At 29.0% G+C, this 20,026-nt stretch overlaps 1 protein-coding gene across 4 annotated transcripts; it reads left to right on the plus strand.

The window, feature by feature from the left end:
• Positions 1–1,374: 1,374 nt before the first annotated feature.
• LOC107632703 (protein DETOXIFICATION 40) lies at positions 1,375–20,026 on the plus strand. 4 transcript variants are annotated; one of them, XR_015907406.1, is made up of 8 exons: positions 1,375–1,787; positions 14,589–15,220; positions 16,700–16,756; positions 16,854–17,092; positions 17,727–17,845; positions 17,967–18,053; positions 18,401–18,551; positions 19,931–20,026. XR_015907406.1 is itself a non-coding variant. In XM_088508970.1 (7 exons), the coding sequence occupies exons 1-7, from the start codon at positions 1,452–1,454 to the stop codon at positions 18,464–18,466; spliced, it is 1,536 nt and encodes a 511-aa protein (XP_088365096.1). In that variant the 5' UTR covers positions 1,386–1,451; the 3' UTR covers positions 18,467–18,657. The 4 variants fall into 4 exon arrangements, 2 of the variants coding, with proteins under 2 accessions (XP_088365096.1, XP_088365095.1); XR_015907405.1 differs by lacking the exon at positions 1,375–1,787 and adding an exon at positions 13,244–13,707; XM_088508970.1 differs by lacking the exon at positions 19,931–20,026 and having other exon boundaries at positions 1,386–1,787; positions 18,401–18,657.

Consider the following 20,026-nt stretch of genomic DNA (forward strand, 5'->3'; position numbering starts at 1 on the left):
ATAATTTGTGTGTATGCTTCCAATAGTTACACTCTACTTACATTTTCTTTATTTCTTTGAATCCAATGTGAATTCACTTGTTAGATCATGGCCGTGCTTATTGGATGGCTTCTCATTTTAAGTGCAAAATGTTCTCTCTTTTTTATTTTTCAAAGAAAAAAAGTCAGATTATCTTTGTGAAAATACATATAAAGATTCAAACCAAGATTTGATATTATTTCTCAAACAAAAAAATCTTGATTTTCTTAAAAAGTGTATGTTATTTTACAGATTATAATGTTGCACAGCACAATACGAGGGCACATGTAATTGCAGGTTGTTACTGCCAATTAAAGTGGTGTATTGATTATTGTTCATAGCAAACTTTTTCAAGTTGAAAATGAGGGTAATGTGTTGTACCTGTAGGAACAATAACTGACATTTCGATTGCTGGGGCATTTGGAATTGGAGCAGGTATCTAGTACTTGAAGAAAGTGAGAGCTAAAGCATCAGTAACATGTGGAGTCCAAAACAATGAGAACATACTCTTCTGTCTGATATATAATTCTTTCTTTAGAAAAAGTTACGTTAATAAATTCTTTATCTTGTTGTATTGTATAAAATTTGATTTGTTATATTTTTTGGAATAATTTTGACAATTCATTATATATATATATTTATTACTATTATTTCTGTTTCATTTTATTCAATCCTTTTTTTAGTATTTTTTTTTGGTGACTAATCCTTTTTTTAGTATGTTCTTAAGATAAGATATTTTGAAAGTTAAAAAAAAAAGAGAAAATATTTTTGGTATAATTTATATATAAATAAGCAAAAAAATTTATATATAAATAAGCAAAAAAATGATAGTGACAAAATAAAAAGGATTATAGGAATATCTTTTTTGTTGTAGAATCATTATTGAATAGGGATTATAGGAATATCTTTCATTGAATGTTTATAGTTGTAGCGAAATTTTCAATTAGGTCCCTATACTTTTTTTCTTTTCAATTGGGTCTCTAAGGGTATACAAGTAATTTCACAATTCACTAACATTTTTTTGACGTTTAACGTTAATAAGGACTAAATTAAAAAAAAAATTAACGTATAGGGACCCAATTGAAAGAAAAAAAAGTATAGGGACCTAATTGAAAATTTCGCGAAACTATAGGGACCAACAGAGTAATTAAACCATAATTGTATGCATATGATTCAACTATGGATCGTATTGGAGTCCCTGTACCACACGTAGATACCGCCATCGCTTCTAAGTACAGATCAAATCGTACAGTTTCATTTTTTATTATAATTCTTTTGTGTTTTTATAATTTGTCTCCTTCTGGCCAAAGAATAATAAAAGGGTTTCAAGCATCAAGCCTATCATAGCTTTGTCCATATATAAAAGAAAAAGCTTCCATCTCCATAACACAAACAATTATTGTTGCTGTTGGTTCAAAGTTCAATCATTATATATGGGTTCTGCTTCAGAAAATCTCCCTTCAACACCACCATCACCATGTTTATCATCATTTAGTTCTTCAAAGCATGATTTTCATGAATCAAATAATGGTGAACTTGAGAGGATCCTGTCGGACACAAGTGTTCCTCGTTCAAAGAGACTTGGAGCGGCCACGTGGATTGAGTTCAAGCTGCTATTTTACCTTGCTGCCCCTGCAGTTATAGTGTATGTCATCAACTATGTTATGTCTATGTCAACACAAATTTTCTCAGGGCATCTTGGTAATCTTGAGCTTGCTGCCTCTTCCCTGGGAAACAATGGCATCCAAATCTTTGCTTATGGTCTCATGGTAATACATTTTTTCCTTTTTCATTTTTTTGCACAGACACTACCCTGGCTATAATTGCATATTATATAATTTTAATAACATTTTAAAAAATATTGCTAAAATTAAAAGTTTGCAATTTTTTGACATTTAAAAAAAATTTTTTTTTTGTAAGTTAAAAGACGTTGTCAAATTGTAAAAAAAAAACGTTATTTAACTTTAGTAATATTTTTTAAATACGAAGAATATTATAAGGTTATCAGAATTTATTATTTTTGGTAATTAGTTAGCCATCAATATATAAAAATATGGGATAAAGTATGTTATTGAATTATTAGACTAAAAAAATTAAATTAATTAATAAATAAAAATGATGATAAAAAAAAATTCTAATGGTCGTGTAGCATTTCTCTTTAAATATTACTAAAGTTGTATAGCCATTATAATTATTATAGTTATATATACTATATAGAAAGAATATGAATATATATAATTTAATTTTAGAAAAAAATTTGATTCTTTTTTTTTAGAGAGGTTAAAATGATACTTCTTTTTTCTTTATTTGAAAAATATACACTTCTTTTCCTTATAACTTTTAAAAAACTTCATCTTTAATTCATTTTAATTTTTTTTGTGTTAATTAACATTAATTTTATCCATTTTTTAAAAAAAAAATAAATTATTTTTTTACAAAAATACCTTTAGTAAAAATTTATTTTTTTGTGATTAAATTTTATTTTCAGAAATACCATTTACCAAATTATTTTTCTATTGATTAAATTGTATTTATACCAAAATATTTTTAAAAAAGTTTAGAAAAAACTGAAAAAAAAAGGTCATCTAGAAAAGAGAAGTATGGATTCTCTAAGGACAACCTTCAAAAGCAAGGGTGACTGTCATTTGTGTTTTCAAAAAAAATAATTTGATCATTAAAAAAATAATTTGTTATCTTATAAAAAAATAATTTGAACATTAAATTTTAAAAAAAATTAGTAAAATTATAATTTAATTAATAAAAAAATAATTTGTTAAAAAGTATTTTGATAAACAAAATTTAATCACAAAAGAAAATAAAATTTTTCTAAAAGATATTTTTATAAAAAATAATTTAAAAAAATGGGTAAAGTTAAGGTTAGTCAACACAAAAAATTTAAAATGAATCAAAAATTTTTTTAAAAGCTAAAAAAGAAGGGAGTATACATTTTACAAATAGAGGGGAGAAAAATATTATTTTGATATCTCTCAAGAGAATGGAGTATAATTTTCTTTTAATTTTAATATACTATCAGTATAAAACAGTTTTACACATTACACCATACATTAAAGTTAAACTATAAACTATATATAGATTAATTTTAATACATTGAGAATGTAAAATATTTTACACAATAATTTAATCACATTTGTTTATTTAGATAACCATTTATGTTGTCAATATAAAAAATAATTATTTTATTCACATGACATTACATAATTAAACTTAGGGAAATTTATTGAAATAAATTATTTGGAGGTAGATTTTACCCAATTACAACTTTTGAAATAGCAAGACGTAAATACAATATTTCATATCTCTATAGAAACCGCTACTGGTAGTAGCGATTTATAGAAGAACGTAAACCGCTACTAGCAGTCGTGATTTACGTTGGTTAGCATTTTACACAGAAACTGCTATAGGCAGCAGTGGTTTCTGTTGAGTGTGGCATGTGCATAAACTGCTACCGGCAGTAGCGGTTTATGTGTTGGATGGCGTGAACGTAAACCGCTGGAGACAGTAGCGATTTACATTGAGTGTGTGTGCATGGTGGTTTGCTATATATACCTCTCCAAGGCATTGAGGTAGAAGAGGAGTGCCATTTCTCACAAATAGATGGTGAGGAGGGTTATGTAGCTCTAGTGCATTGCTCTGGGAAAATTCAAAAAAAACAAAAGGTACAGTGTGAAATTTACGGATAGAGAACCGCTTAGTATTTTTATCCGGTCGTCGAGTACGTTGGTAGAGATAAAACACAGCATATTATAGAAGTTGGGTGTGTGTGGGATAAAGTGGATAAAAATTGTTCTACAAGATTTTTATTGCCGTTGTGTCAGACGGTGTGAAATAGTATGAGACATTTGTGATAGGGTTCGATGAAGACATGCAGGTCTTGTTTCACTGTCGACAGAATTTTTCAGAGGTTAGAATACCCGAGTTGCTTACGAAGTTGGAAGATGGCGTCGACAGCTCTGAGGCATTGGCGCCGAATCCTCAGTCGACGACGATGGGCAATGCCTCAACGTTGATGCCTGTGGTAGCACCTTCAGGTCCGATCCCTGATCCTCCACGTGTTGCGGCTGGTATTGATGGTGTGTCTCGTGGTGTTCTTGATTTTGAAGTTGAGGCCGGACCGGATCAAGTTATGCACATGCCACACTCAATAGAAACCGTTACTGTCTCCAGCGATTTACGTTCACGTCATCCAACACGTAAACCGCTACTGTCTGTAGCGATTTATGCACATGCCACACTCAACATAAATTATTACTACATATAACGGTTTCTGTGTTAAAATGCTAATCAACGTACATTCTTCTGTAAACCGCGACTGCCAGTAGCGATTTACATTCTTCTATAAACCGCTACTGCCAGTAGCGATTTCTATAGAAATATAAAAAAATTGCATTTACGTCTTGTCATTTCAAAAATTATATTTGAGTAAAATTCTTCTCCAAATAATTTATTTTAATAAATTACCCTTAAATTTACTTTGAAAAACTATTTATTTGCACACATAAAAACTATTTAGATTATTTTTTTGTAATGAATTTTGTCCGTGTTTAAATTTATGATGATTAAAAAGAATTATTTACTCGACAAACTATTATATTATATGGTTTGTCAACTACTAGTGTGATTAGGTTCTTAGTTTAAATATCAACTATCTAAATTAAAGTTATAGTAATTTTACTCCAAAATCCCATTTCATACATTCAAAATGATAATATAAAGAATATATTCAGATATTTGAAAATGTAATTGAAACATTATGTGTTGAATGGAGTGAGATAACAGCAACTAAAAATTATTTGACTTATTTCATAACTAATTTAAAATTATTCTTTATCTATCAATACCACTCTAAAGATACCATATTGATGAAAAACATGATGATCACACTATAATAAATTAGTGAAAAACATGATATCACACTGTAATAAAAATTTACATTCTTTTCTTTCCACCTTTTATTCAGTGTGGTAAAGAAGGTACATTTTTTCTTATTCTTTGTCGTTCTTTTATTTCTCTTTTTCTATTATTTTAGTCTCTGTTTTTTTTTTTTTTTTTTGTAAAAAATCATATATAAAAATAAATATTCACTCTTCTTAGAAACAAATAACAAAGACTAATAGAAGCAAATAGAATTAAAATATTTTACATAAAAAATTATTATGGAAAATAGTAAACATATACATACATGGGTTAAAAATAATAAGAAATGCTAAGAGGCTACATTTTTAGTGAGAAAAAAAGGTAGAATTATCTAGTGTTCAATAAAATGTAAAAAAAATGTTAGTCACTCAACATTTTTAAAAAATAATAAACAAATTTAAAATTTATGTAAGGAAAGTAAAATGCACTATCAAATATAAACATTCATATAGACGAATAAAATATATAAAACTGAGTATTTTAACATTTAATTTTATTTAAAAAAGTAAACATGCACGGTAGAAAGAAAAAAAGACGCATGATTAACAAAAAAGAATTAGTCTAAAGAATTAACTTTTAATTAATTAACATTGGCCATTATTTAATTGTAAAAACTTTTATTTTTTGAGATTTATTAAAATTTAGCATTCATGATTTAGAACTCAAAAATTTAAAATAAAAAGGATAATTAATATGCATTACATGAAAATAATGAAGTTGGTTTCTTAATTGAATTCCTAAAAAAAATAAAAAGATTTAATATGCATAACGTTTTTGAAGATAAACAGAACTGAATGAATATGCACGAACATGAAAATAATGAAGAGAAAATAAATGAAGGGATTGTAAAGGAAATGAGACAACATAACTAATAAAGAATGTGGTAGAAGAGAAAAAATGGAAAATATATATATATAAAAAGAAAGAGAAGAATGAAATAATTATAAAGAAGAAAAACAGACAAAAAAAGGAAAGGAAATTTAATTACCCACTTAAAAGATATATATAAAATAAGTTATAGCCAGAAATTTTGAGTAAAAATTGATAATTTTAAGATCTAAATGTTCTTGTAGACTTCTTGCTAGCTTAAATGTTGTTGTTGACTTCTTTGTTAGCTTCTTTTTTTTTTTTTTCTTTTTTTAGTATCAAACTCATAAATATAATTTTAGAGATTAAATAATATATATTGGTGAAAACTCAGGTGAAGTCGACTTCACGCGAAGTTGATATCTGAGAGCCGTTAGATGAAAATTTAGTCAAAATTAATCAAATCATCTAACGGCTCTTAAGTATCAACTTCACGTGAAGTCGACTGCACCTGAGTTTTCACCGTGAATATTTTTTCTAACAAAAGATTAGACCACGAGTTCCGCACGGTTAGGTAAGTCTTTTCTCCCTCAATGCATTTTTGTAAATTGGAAACAAGAAACGAAGATTGCATGCATGGCGCGGGACCATGAGTTAATTAATGCATGTCTTCTTCTTTCAATATTTTCATTTTTGTTTGGGTGTTACTTTTTAAGAAAGAAATTAAACAAACTAAATAAGGGAGATACTTCTCAATATAGAAATGGAATTTCTTTCCTACCTATTTGATCTTAGCGAAATTATTGGTTGTTTCAAAAACAATTATTATTTTTAATGCAATAATGTAATAAAAAAGTATAGAGAATCAATTTTTAGTTAGTTAATTTTAAAATTTAAATTTATAATTTAAGATTAAAAATTTATGATTTAAAATTTAAATTTAAAATAAATAAAATAATTCTAAATAAGTTAGCTGATGTTAATTAAAAAGAGTGATGACCTTAACCTTATATTACTATAATGTAATATGTATATTTACTCACTTGATACATTTTAAGTTTGCAATATATATATATATATATATATATATATATATATATATATATATATATATATATATATATATAATTAACAAAAGGTCCAGGATACAATAAAAAAAGGTAAAAAAAAAATATAAATATAATTTTTCCTTTCTTAATAGAATTTGCTATCGTGTAAAAAAAAGTGTCAAATATAATATCCTTGCTTCACTGGGATAAAGAGCTCATATCATTTACTATACATCTAATTTTTACCCTTGTTTTGCATAACAAAATTCTGGCAAAATTTCATGATTTATTAATTCTTCCAATACTTAATCTTTTCAAAATATAGTCGTACCCAAAGAGGCAAGGAGTAAAAGAATAGTAAAAACTACTTTTCATGTTTCCAATACCTCAACATTAGCACGTTTTTGAAAACGTATCTTGACTTTTCTTTGGACCAATGTCTAAAAGAGCTAGGGCCATAAGAGAAAGTATAGGGAGTCAATGACCTAAGCGTACAATGTGTACAATGAAGGTTTAAAAAGTATTAGAGATATTATTATTAGTGTTACATTGTCCTGTCAGGTTACGCTTTTGGGATGAGTAGTTTCAAGACATGGTATAAGAGTTCCAGATCCAGAAAGTTAGGAGTTCGAACCTTGGTGAACCCAAAATTAACTTTTTATAACATGAGATGTTTATTATCCCTAGTATGTTCATTTGATTTATAAACCAAATATTTAGCCCATTGTACACATTGTACACTTAGGCCATTGGCTCCCTAACACTACTCGGCCATAATGGTCCTATAAATTATGTTATATACTTTTATATTTAAAATTTAGATTAATTTATTTTGAGATTTTTTTTAGGTAAGTATTTTTTAAACAATTTTTTTATGTGAATTTATTTTTCAAACAAAAAAAATTATAAATACCAATAAATTAATTATAGTAAAGATAAAGTTTAAAATATTATTAGATTTTGAAAAAAAATAAGATTAATTATACTATTTTTAATCTTAACCCTCTTAGTGTTAGAATTATGGTTGTGCCACTAGTACTCTAATGATGCAATATACATAATCTAACATATTGCAAATAATCAAGTAAAGTAACAACTTATTCTGCAGTTTAAACGCGTAACTTCATAAAAAGTGATTTCATTTTGAGATAATAAATATGAAAGTTAGTGACCTGTATCTATATATATATACGATAACAATTGATTAAATATGAATAAATAATTTTATATTAACAAATACATAAATACTACCAATTAAATGGAGAAAACCCCTTCATACAAACGATGTTGTTTTACAAATGTCTATATATACACTTAAATAACATAATTTTATTTGACAATGACATAAAAAAAATCTTACGTACGCAATTTTACACTACAAAACAAAATTTATAAAAATGACATCAACGTTACGGCACCTTTATAAAACTGTCATAATATTCGTTCATTACGGTAATTGTTCTATGCTAATTATTACTACTTTTGTTTAATTCTATGGTAATTGCCACTACTTCAATTTATTTTTAGGTCATGAATTGAGGTTTTATGCAAGGTTACAAAAACCGAACCAGTCAAGTAATTGATGGGTTCGATCAAAGTTTAACCAGTTTAATTAAATATAAAATAAAAATATTAAAAATTTTATATATAATTTTAAATATTTAAATTTAATAATTTTTAAACTAATAAAATTTAAAATTTTATATTTTCATATAATAAATTATCCATAATTTAATATTAAAAGTTCACAAAACAATTTTAAATATCAAAGTTTATAACTAAAAAAAAAAATTAAAACGCACATAAATGGCAAATACATAATGTTCTATTACCAAAAGAAACAACATTAACAAATAAATTTTTAACTAATCAAAGGCATTACTCATCATCACAAATCATAATCATCATTAAGTGTTCTAATATCTCCATCATAAGTAGGTAATCCAAAGCCACATCTTTAGAAGTACCACCAAAATAAGTCGCATTTGAGAAATCAATTTCAACATATGGCATATCTACATCAACTTTCATATTTACTCCATCTAATAAAATAGAATAAAAAGTCAAGAAGAATTCAAAATTAACACGGTAAACTCAGGACCATCTTCATATGCCATTACCCAAAAATCTGTCGTATCAATATTTTGAATGTCAATTTGATCAAAATTTTCTCTTCTTTCAATGCAACCTAGATTGAAGGCTTAGATTATGGGTCACATAAATAATGTCACTTAGGCTTAGATTATAGATTGAATGGATTTGTTCAAAAAGGCTCCAGTTCCTTTCACATCCAAATGAAGATGTTTAATGAAAAAGACGAATCGTCATTTTTTGTAAATTAGGAGCACTCCAACTGTGTAGCCTCCACCATTCACCTACACCGATATAAAAATCAAATATCGTTTATCACACAATATTTAAAAAACATTCAAAGTAAATTGAAACTAGAAATAAAATTACTTACCATGTTCGAGTCCCTTTGTGCTCTCAAAGCACTTTCCCTCTTAAAACTCTTTTTACGATATCAATATACAATTGTATCTCTTGCATTGCAACAACTGAGTCATCGCAAAGTTATCAACATCAACTAAATCAAGTAAAGGCCTCAAAATATTTACATTCTCAACAAAACCTTCACTATAAAAAAAAAGTTGGATTCAAAAAGTAAGCCACTGCATGGAGATAACACTTCAAATGCTTATCTCACCGCATTTTCAAGATACTTATAACGTGTGTGTACAACTTTTTGATTTCTAAACATTGTCTTGATAGCATTTTTGGCTCTTTGCATGCCTTCATACACGCGTATCTCAAAGAGGGTTTCTCATCAGCATCAACAATCTTCAACAACTTAATAGGAGGATCAACAAATTTCACAGTAATAACACAATCTTGCCAAAATTTATTATCCAAGGCAATTAAACTAATAATCTTCCTATTAGCACTTTTGGCTAATTTATGAGAAGCGAAAAATTTGTCCACCATCAATAATTTGCGAATCTTCTTTATGATCATATATACTTTTCAAAGTAATGAACATAGTGGCAAAATGTGTGACTCCTGGTCGAACAATTTTTTTCCAACTTTATATTTTTTTAATCCAAGACAAGAAGATCATATGATTGTAAACAAACACAGTTACCTTTGAAGGACGGGAGACAAGGTCAACTATGTGAAGAATACTTGTTATATCTTTTAAATTAAGATTGACACAATAGACAGCACAAGGAGACTAAAAAATATTTGGATACTTTTTTATAAATGAATTCTTCAGCATATACATAATTCGCAGCATTATCAGTAACTACATGCACAATGTTACTAGGCCCAACCCACTCAATAACATCAGCAAATAAATTAAACAAGGTATCAATAGTTTTTATCATATTAGAAACATCAACAGACTTAACATATGACATACCAGCAGGACAATAAACTAAAATGTTAATTAAGGTTTGTTGCCTTTGATCAGTTCAACCATCTGCCATTAGTGTACATCCGGTATTTTTTCATGAGTTCCTATAGCTTTCAACAAGCAACTGAGACTTTTTAACTCTCATTTCAACATATGGCGGTCCCTTAAAACCAGGTCCAATTGCAACAATAATACCATCTAGGTAGGTTAAAAGTAAGGTGATTGAATTACATTGAATGAAATACGTGCATCAATGATCCATTTTGCAAGCCTCAACTTAGCCTTGTGCACAATCTGTTTACTGGCCAAGACACTTTTCAAGGTCGATTGAGACCCTGGAGTAGTTATTTTCTTAAAATACCTATCAATTGGTGTAACAACAATAGCTCTTCTCTTTCCTTTGTCTTTCATTGTTATAGAAACTGGAGATTGTACAAAGTTAGGGGATTCACACTTTTTTGTTCTTGTATTTTCACATCATAACAATCTTCAGCAAAATTTTTTCATCTTTTTTTTTTATTTTTCTCCAAAAGCCTTTTGATTGAAGTTCAACATCTTCAATCACTTTGTTACAAACTTTAATTTGTCCAAGAATTTTTGTAAAGTGATATTTCATTCTATGTATCTTCCCTCTATTGTAAGTATTCAAACAAAAGATACATGTATATTGTGCCTTGTGATTTTTGTTATACTTCACAGCAAAATATTACCAAGTTGGATCAAATTTTCTTTGAGAAGAACCCTTTGGGATTCTTGAACAAAACTGTCTTGTGGCAGTTGGACAATATTGTTCTATCTTCAACATACAACTAAAAAAAATTAACCATCAACAAAATTAACTCAGCAAAAAAAATTAATGGAATCATTCAATTCAACCATTATTTCAGAAATTCAACAACTCAGAATAAAAAAAAATTAATAACATCAATATTATTACCTCAGCAACTCAGAATCAGTAAATCCAGCAACTTAGAATTAGTATTATTAACAAAAGTACAAAACAAACAAAAATAAATTGAAACAATAATGCTTACCGGTGGCAAAGGAGGAAGGGAAGTGATGGCAACAGAGGAATGGGAAGCGACGACAACGGAGGAAGGAAAGTGAGTTTGGACAGAGAGCGACAGAGAGCTCGAAGAGGGACATTGAGCTCGAACAAAGACAGAGAGAGCTCTCAAAGAGACGATGACCGAGCATCCCTTCGCGACGGTGACGCCACAAGCTCTATGCAGACCTTCATGTGACAGCGAGGAGAGAAAGAACGATGAGAAGAGGGCTAAGCAAACCTTCCACAGATGACAACAACACCCACGGTCTGTCCAGCGACAACACCCTCTACCGAAGGATAAGAGTTCGGCGATGACTTTAAAGAGGGATGATGGTTGGGTTCCAACAAGGTTTAGGGTTGGGTTTGAGTCAGAGAGAGAAAAGAGTGGGCATTGGTGTATCTCGGTCCTCTAAAATCATATTTGTTTTTATTTTAAATCAAAACGACACTATTTCGAGGGCATACCACCGAACTGGTAATCCTAAAAAAATCTGACCGGTTCTATTGATTCATCAGTTAACTGCCAGTTCGGCCGATTTTCAAACTGATTTTTTGCCAGGTAGTTCTCAACGTCAACCAAATCAGTTAGATGACCGACTTTTGATTAATTTGATCGAATCGACCGGTCCAGTTCGATTTTCAAAAAGATGGTTTTTTGGGCACATGTTCGTTGTTGTGTTATTATAAAAAAAAAGAGTAATAATAGAATCATTTTATCCGGTTAAACTTCTAAAATAGAACTTAAAATTATGTCGTTTTTTTTTAAATGTGATTCTTGATAATCTTGACGATTAAAATCGCCATAATTATCCAAAGAAACAACCATTTTAACCAAAGTTTTTTGTAGTGTTATGGCAAAAAAAAAGACCTTAGTGTAATCTATTTTTGTTTAATAATGACCTACATTCATTTAAACAACAAAATTAAAACAATAAATAAATTAGAACAAGAGATTCATTCTATACAAAAAACAAAAAACACTTAACATTTTCTAAACTCCTAATAGTCACAAGAGAATTTGCACATAAATTGGATAGTACTACTAGGTAGAAAATGGGGTGTAAACAACTTAAACAACAGGCTGCACCTCGGACCCATTGAATCAAAAAATATCTTACCTATTTACACCCACCACAATCCTAACCTCTCACTTTTCATGGTTCCACATTTCTTTCCTTTTAGCACAGCCGCTTTACTTCTCCTTTTCTGTTGCGCTGTCACTAATACACCTCACCGCCACCGCCACCGTCTGAAAAAGCAACGCGCCGCAGCCACTTCACCTTCTTCTCCCATGCGTCGTACCTCCCATGTGCTCTCTACAACTGATGCCGCCGCTGTACCTTCTTCTTTGCGCCGCGTCACCCCTGCTCTCGTCGCCGCCGCTGCACCTTCTTCTCCCATGCGTCGCACCACGCGTTTCGAACGAATAAGCTGGTCTTCTTCTCCCCCCTGCGTTCGCAACGCTGCCGATCATCCTGAACTCTCCCTACATTACGTCATCTGAAGAATCAACGCAACCGCTCGTCTGTCCCGTAGCGATAATGGTTGTTTCTTTTCATGTTTTTGAATATTTTTTTAATGATGGCTTGGATGTTTCTTTTATTTTAGGTGGATGTTTTTTTTTTTTTTTTGCAATGGAGGACGGCAACATGAGGGAGCAAGAAGGAACGCCAGCATTGAAGAGGGAAGAAAAAGAAGAAGAAAAAAATTTGGGTGGAGGCGCAACAAGCTAAGAGAAATTAGAATTTGTGGGGTGAGTGGGAGTGAAAATAAAATTAAGTTTTGATTATAATTATTAAAAGTATAATTTTTAAAATTAATTAAACATTCCGTTTTTATCCCCTATACTTTCTCAAATATTTTTCAACTAAAAAGGTCATTGTCACCAGCCTCCAACATTGTACATAGATTACGAAATTGAAGCAAATTTACTATTTAGTCTATATTCTATAGTCCTAGTAGCCAAGTCGTATTTGTTCCCCTGCATATATATATATAGAGAGATGCTACCCTGTACCCCCCATCAGCCTCAAGCAAAGGTTCGATTAGCATAACAGTATAACACAAGTAACATGGGTTCTCCTCCTTCAAACCATGTCTATGATGTTGATGAACCTTTGCTAACACCTTCAACACCACCACAACCTCTGCAAAATTTATCATTTAGTTCGAAGCACGATGAATCATCAAATACTGGTGAACTTGAGAGGATACTGTCAGACACAAGTGTTCCTCTTTCAAAGAGAGTTGGAGCAGCAACATGGATTGAGTTAAAGTTACTATTTTACCTTGCTGCCCCTGCAGTTATAGTGTATCTCATTAACTATGTTATGTCCATGTCCACACAAATATTCTCTGGTCATCTTGGTAATCTTGAGCTTGCTGCTGCTTCCCTTGGAAACACTGGCATCCAAGTCTTTGCCTACGGCCTCATGGTATTTACAATTCTGCCCCCCCCCCTTTTTTATCTTTTTTTTTTTTCGAATTCAATCCTAAATATTTTTTGTTAGAGACAATTTTGTTCAAGATTTGAAAACCTTCTTAGTATGCCATGCTTCTATTTTTCTTTCCTTTCCCTTTTTGAAATTTTTTTGAAAAGAACATCCATGGGAGATAATTCTTTTTGATATATATATCAGTAAATACGGATATATCTTTCTGTTGAAATTCCAACGGTAGTTTGCCACTGATAAGAGTAACAGTAACAGATTGGTAGAGTTAGTTACTTGAGAACTAGTCTTCTGTTTTGGCAGTTATAACTGCTTTCTTCTTTTATAGCGGTGTATTGTCTGTATAAGTGTGTGAATGAATCATTTTCGTCTTGCCCTCTGACGAGTCATTTACGAGTCATGCTAGTTTTACATAAAAAATAAAGTTATTAAATCAGTAGATCATATAAAAAATACATTATAATACAAAATATACATTTAAAAATATTAATATATATATTTATATACAAATATATAATAACTAATTTGATAACTGATTTTTTATAAGCAAATCGCATTTTTGTTTGGGCACATATGAGTATATGACCACTACTCTGCCTTATTGCTTCTGTTTGCAAGTGTGCCACTCAAAGCTAATATGCAGAGTTATATTAGTCCAAGTATTCAATCACTAAAATTGAATCTAGTGTTCAAGTTCCATTTATATAGTGAAACAAATGTATTTGATAATGATATAGTGAAATAAATAACAGAAAAAAAATACAATTCAGACAGTAAAAAAATACAATATTTGTTGTGATTATATAGGAAAATGAAATAATTTTAAGATATTTTAATTCAATTGAACTTTGATGTGTGATGAACAGTTGGGGATGGGTAGTGCTGTAGAGACATTATGTGGACAAGCATACGGGGCACAAAAATTCGAAATGCTTGGAGTATATCTACAAAGATCAACAATCCTTTTATCAATAGCAGGTATAGTCCTAACATTCATCTACATATTCTCGGAGCCCATTTTGGTCTTTTTAGGAGAATCCCCAAGAATCGCATCGGCAGCAGCACTTTTCGTGTACGGCCTAATCCCACAAATATTTGCGTACGCCGTAAACTTCCCAATCCAGAAGTTTCTACAGGCACAAAGCATAGTGGCACCGAGCGCGTACATCTCAACCGCGACGTTGGCGATTCACGTGCTGTTGAGTTGGTTGGTGGTGTACAAGGTGGGGTTGGGTTTGTTAGGAGCGTCGTTGGTGTTGAGCTTTTCGTGGTGGGTGATAGTGGTGGCGCAGTTTGTGTACATTGTGAAGAGTGAGAGGTGTAAGGACACGTGGCGGGGGTTTAGCGTTCAAGCGTTTTCCGGGCTGCCGGAGTTTTTTAAGCTGTCTGCTGCTTCGGCTGTGATGCTGTGTCTTGAGACGTGGTACTTTCAGATTCTTGTTCTGCTTGCTGGCTTGTTGCCTCACCCTGAGTTGGCCCTTGATTCACTTTCTATTTGGTAACTCTTTACTCTCTAATTTCTTCAACTTTAATTTGTATGCACCCATATTTTTATATAGTCGTATAATTATATATATTTTTTTAAATATAAAAAATAATTATTTTTATTAATATAATATTAATAAAATATTCTTTATAATTACTCGCTATCTCAACATCATATTGAAATATAACAGTAACCTAGAAAAAAAGTAGTGGTCATTTTCAGAGAAAGCTACATGCTAAAGAATAATGTACTCTCTTTTTTTTCTATTGATGTCACATAATACACATGATGGCATAATTTTGGCATTTACGGTGCTGATGGAAAAGAACAGTGATCCATTATATATACCTGTCGTTATAAAGCATATAGATCCAATTCTTCATTCCCTCATATCAGTGAATCATCATCAATAATGTTTAAAGAGTATTGTTCAAGCACGGACTTCGAATTTCAACGATTAAGATAAGTTCTGAATTCTTTAAAGGGTATAGGCAACATTCAAATAAAGTTACTCAACGATAGATAACCAAAACAAAATTGATGTGTATCATAATATCTAATTGTCTATTGTTTTTCTCTGTCTTCCTCTCCTAAATGCCAATGTTGCGTTTCAAAATCAAATTACCATATTTTTTTTGTCATGAAAATTACCATATTTTTAAATAAACTTCAACATATAGATTCTAGAAACAAGTTGTGGGTCTTTACAAAATTTTGTTCTTAACAATTGCGTTCACTAAAGTTAGGCCTGCTTTATAAACAGTATATATACTATTCTGTAGCTTACATAGCATTTTTGTATTCTTATATAGTTATTCAATTCCTAACCTTTATGTCAAAATCGAATTGTAGAAGCCTACTTCTAACTTTTGTAATGCAACGAGCATAGCAATTTCTTTTCATATTAATTAATCCAGTCTTATCCTATGCTGTTTCATTAAACTAGCTTTTATTTTATATATGTTTAATATGGTCCAACATTTTCATATGTTTTTTATTATGCGTCTTTTCGTGTGGCTTTAAAACTACTTTGTTATCTATGGAGGGAAAAAAATCATTAAGTATTACATAACAAAAATGAGAAACTAATAATTCCATATGTTTGTATGGAACTACAGTCACTTAAATACAAAATATGTGCGATAGTTGAGTCAAATATTTTTGCTCAAATAATAATCATAAATGATGAATATCATATTAAAAAAAAGATAAATATTAATGGATGAATACTTTTTATTAGTATTAATCAATACTTTAGGCTAATATTTTATTTTTGTACTATTAAAATTTAGAATTTATGATTTAAAATTTAACATAAAAATCTTTTTATTAGTTAAACATTGGCTAAAAATGTAATATTGTTCATAAAAAATAAATAGTATGCTAAAATTGTACAGGATCAAAATTAAATAACAAAAATAAAGCATTGAATATATGAACCAAAAAACAAAACTACTCCTTATTTAAAAAGCCTTGTTTATTTTATTGCAGTACCACGGTGTCTGGATGGGTGTTCATGATCTCAGTAGGATTTAACGCTGCTGCAAGGTTAGACTAACTTGTTTTTCATACCCTTTGGCATTATGGAAATTATTCCATAATGATTTAATATTATTGACATAGATATATGATATGATGGATGCAGTGTGAGAGTGAGCAACGAGCTAGGAGCTAGGAATCCAAGATCAGCATCATTCTCAGTGGTGGTAGTGACAGTGATATCATTCGTGTTATCAGTGATAATAGCAATAGTGGTTCTATTATTGAGGGATGTCATAAGCTATGTCTTCACCGAAGGAGAAGAGGTTGCTGCTGCTGTCTCTGATCTCTGCCCTCTCCTCGCTCTTTCCATTGTCCTCAACGGCATTCAGCCCGTCTTATCCGGTACTCATATTTATGTCTTTCAAACTAACTTTTTCAAATATTCTACTAATTCAAACGATATATGCTTTTTCTTCTCCATGTTTGTGATTTTTGTAAGAATAAAATATATTTTTGTCCTTTAACGTTTGTAATTTTTTTAAAAATAAATTTTTTTAAAAATATCTCAAACGTTTAATTTTATTTAGTTTTGTCTTTAACGTTTTCAATTTATTTAATTTTGTCTCTAATATTTTATTCTTTATGTCAAAACTATCTCTAAAATTTTTTATTTTGTCCCTGATATTTTATATGGAGTTAACGTTCAGGAATAATTTTGATAAAAATAAAAAATATTAGGAATAAAATTGAATAATGCAACAAAACATTAAAAATATTTTAAAAAATTTTTTTTCCAACAGTATATACTTTACTCTTTTTATAAAAAATATTTTTATCATTTAATTTTATTTTTAATATTTTTTATTTATACTAAAATTACCTCTAAACGTTAACTTTATCTAAAATTTTATAAATAAAATTAAAATATTCAAAAATAATTGACATAAATAAAAAATATTTAAAATAAAATTAAATATTAAAAACAAAAAATATACTTTATTGTGACTGAAAATATTTGAATTAATTATAACTTTAGGGGTGGCCGTTGGATGTGGATGGCAAACTTTCGTTGCATATGTAAACGTTGGTTGCTACTATGGAGTTGGCATACCATTGGGCTCGGTTCTTGGTTTCTATTTTAAGCTCAGTGCCAAGGTAAATAATTCCACTAATGAGGTCAATTATTTGTATTCTCACCCAAAGATGTTGCCCTTAATTAGAAATTTTTGCATGGTTATATTCTGTATATTGATATTGAATGTGTATATGTGTGTAGGGAATATGGATTGGAATGCTCGGTGGCACGGTTTTGCAAACACTTATTTTGATGTGGGTCACATTTCGAACGGATTGGACTAAAGAGGTAAAATAATTAAAATGCCTAATGCAATGATTATTTAATGCTTTTAAATAATTATAATGAATATTATAATGAATTATTTCGTCAATTTTTTCAACTATTTAATTACATTTCATATTACTTTGATAGCCAAATTTAGTACATTTTAGAAAATTAAGATATCATTAAATGTTATCTAATGTTATTACTTTATTTTGTATTATATTATTATACTTTAAATCCAATGGTTAAATTGATATGTATATCTATACAAAATTATTTTAAGATATAAGTATGAGAAATAGGTTTACACCTAATATATAAATGAAAAATTTATTTCTAGTTAATGATGGAAACTTTATTGATTGAAGGTTGAAGAAGCATCAAAGAGGTTGAATAAGTGGGACGAAAATAAGGAGCCACTTCTGAAGAACTGAATGGCATATATAGTAGTTTTAAACTTTTAATATTGTGGTTGGTCCATAGCTCCATATAAGTGAAGCTGGAGGAGACCTTCTAATTATTTATCTATTATCTATTCTCTATTATATCTCTCTAATTTTAAAGACAAAATGTACTATATGTCACTTTTTTTATTGAAATTAGAATCAAATCTTTCCCTCCAAAATTAAAGAATTATCATCTCTTCCTTACTAATTTTACAATCAAAATGTATCACATGTCACTCTCTCATTGTAATTAAAATTAAATCCTTCCCTTCAAAATTAAAGAATTCTTCTCTCCTCCTTACTAATTTTACAACCAAAATATACCGCATGTTACTCTCTTATTACAATTAAAATCAAATCTTTCCCTCCAAAATTAAAGAGTTCTCTCCTCCTCCCTCTTCCTTTTTCTATTTCTCTCATTCTTTCAGCCACTCTATCTATTTTATATATCATTATCAATATCAATTATTAATTACTAATTTGACAATCAAAATGTGAAATATGACATTCTTTAATTGCATTAAAATTAAAATTGAAATATTAAAATTGAAATTGAAATATATCTATATTATGTATTATATATCATATATTACTATCTAATTTAATAATCAAATGTGTCACATGACACTCTCTTATTAAAATTGAGAGAAAATATTTTTTTTTTCAAAATTAATAAACTTCCTTCCTAAATTCTCTCATCTACCTCTCTCCAATTTTCTATTTCTCTCTACTATTTTTACTTTATATATAATTTATATTTTATATTAGTAATTTGACAAATCAAAATATGTCATCCGATATTTTTTTACAATTATAATAAAATTTTTTCTTCCAAAATTAACAAACTCTCACTCTCACTCTCATTCTTCATCTTTATCTTTCTCTCTCTTTTCTCTCATTTTCTATTTTTCTATCTTTCTCTTCTACAGAAAATAAAATTAACAAAATAATATAATTTAATAAAAAATATTATTATTGTTATTATATACATAGTTTTTAGTTTTTTCTTTAGTGTTAAATTTTTACCGCTTATCTTTCTAATCTATATTTTTATTTCTCTTTTTTCAAATATTTATTACATATATAATTTTGAGAGAATACTAATGTTATAATTAAAAGTTAGAATCAAGATTTAATTATTTTAAAAAAAATTAATTTTGAGTTAATTTTATAACTATCAGTATAATTTTTTTATACTAATATCTAATTATATTTTTATATATATAAAGAAAAAATATTATTTTTAGATAGCAAGTATAAAAATTAATTATTTCTATTTGTGCAATAAACTTAACAGCTAATCAGAGATTTTTATTAACCTACGACTTTTTTTGTAAAAATAGTTTGATTTTATAAATCTTTTGTGTTATGTATAATCTATACTGTCATAACAAAATAGACCGTAATTTTAAAAAATTTGTATTTCCATAATGTTATTACAAATAAAAATACTAATTTTTATTTTTATTTTTTGTATTGAAAGCCAAACATCAATTCATTAGAGAATCAAGCGTGCAATAATATTCGTAAAAGATGAATAGTGTTTGG

The sequence above is a fragment of the Arachis ipaensis genome, chromosome B3, assembly GCF_059453495.1.
Source record: "Arachis ipaensis isolate K30076 ecotype BB chromosome B3, ASM5945349v1, whole genome shotgun sequence".
Classification (NCBI taxonomy): Eukaryota; Viridiplantae; Streptophyta; class Magnoliopsida; order Fabales; family Fabaceae; genus Arachis; species Arachis ipaensis.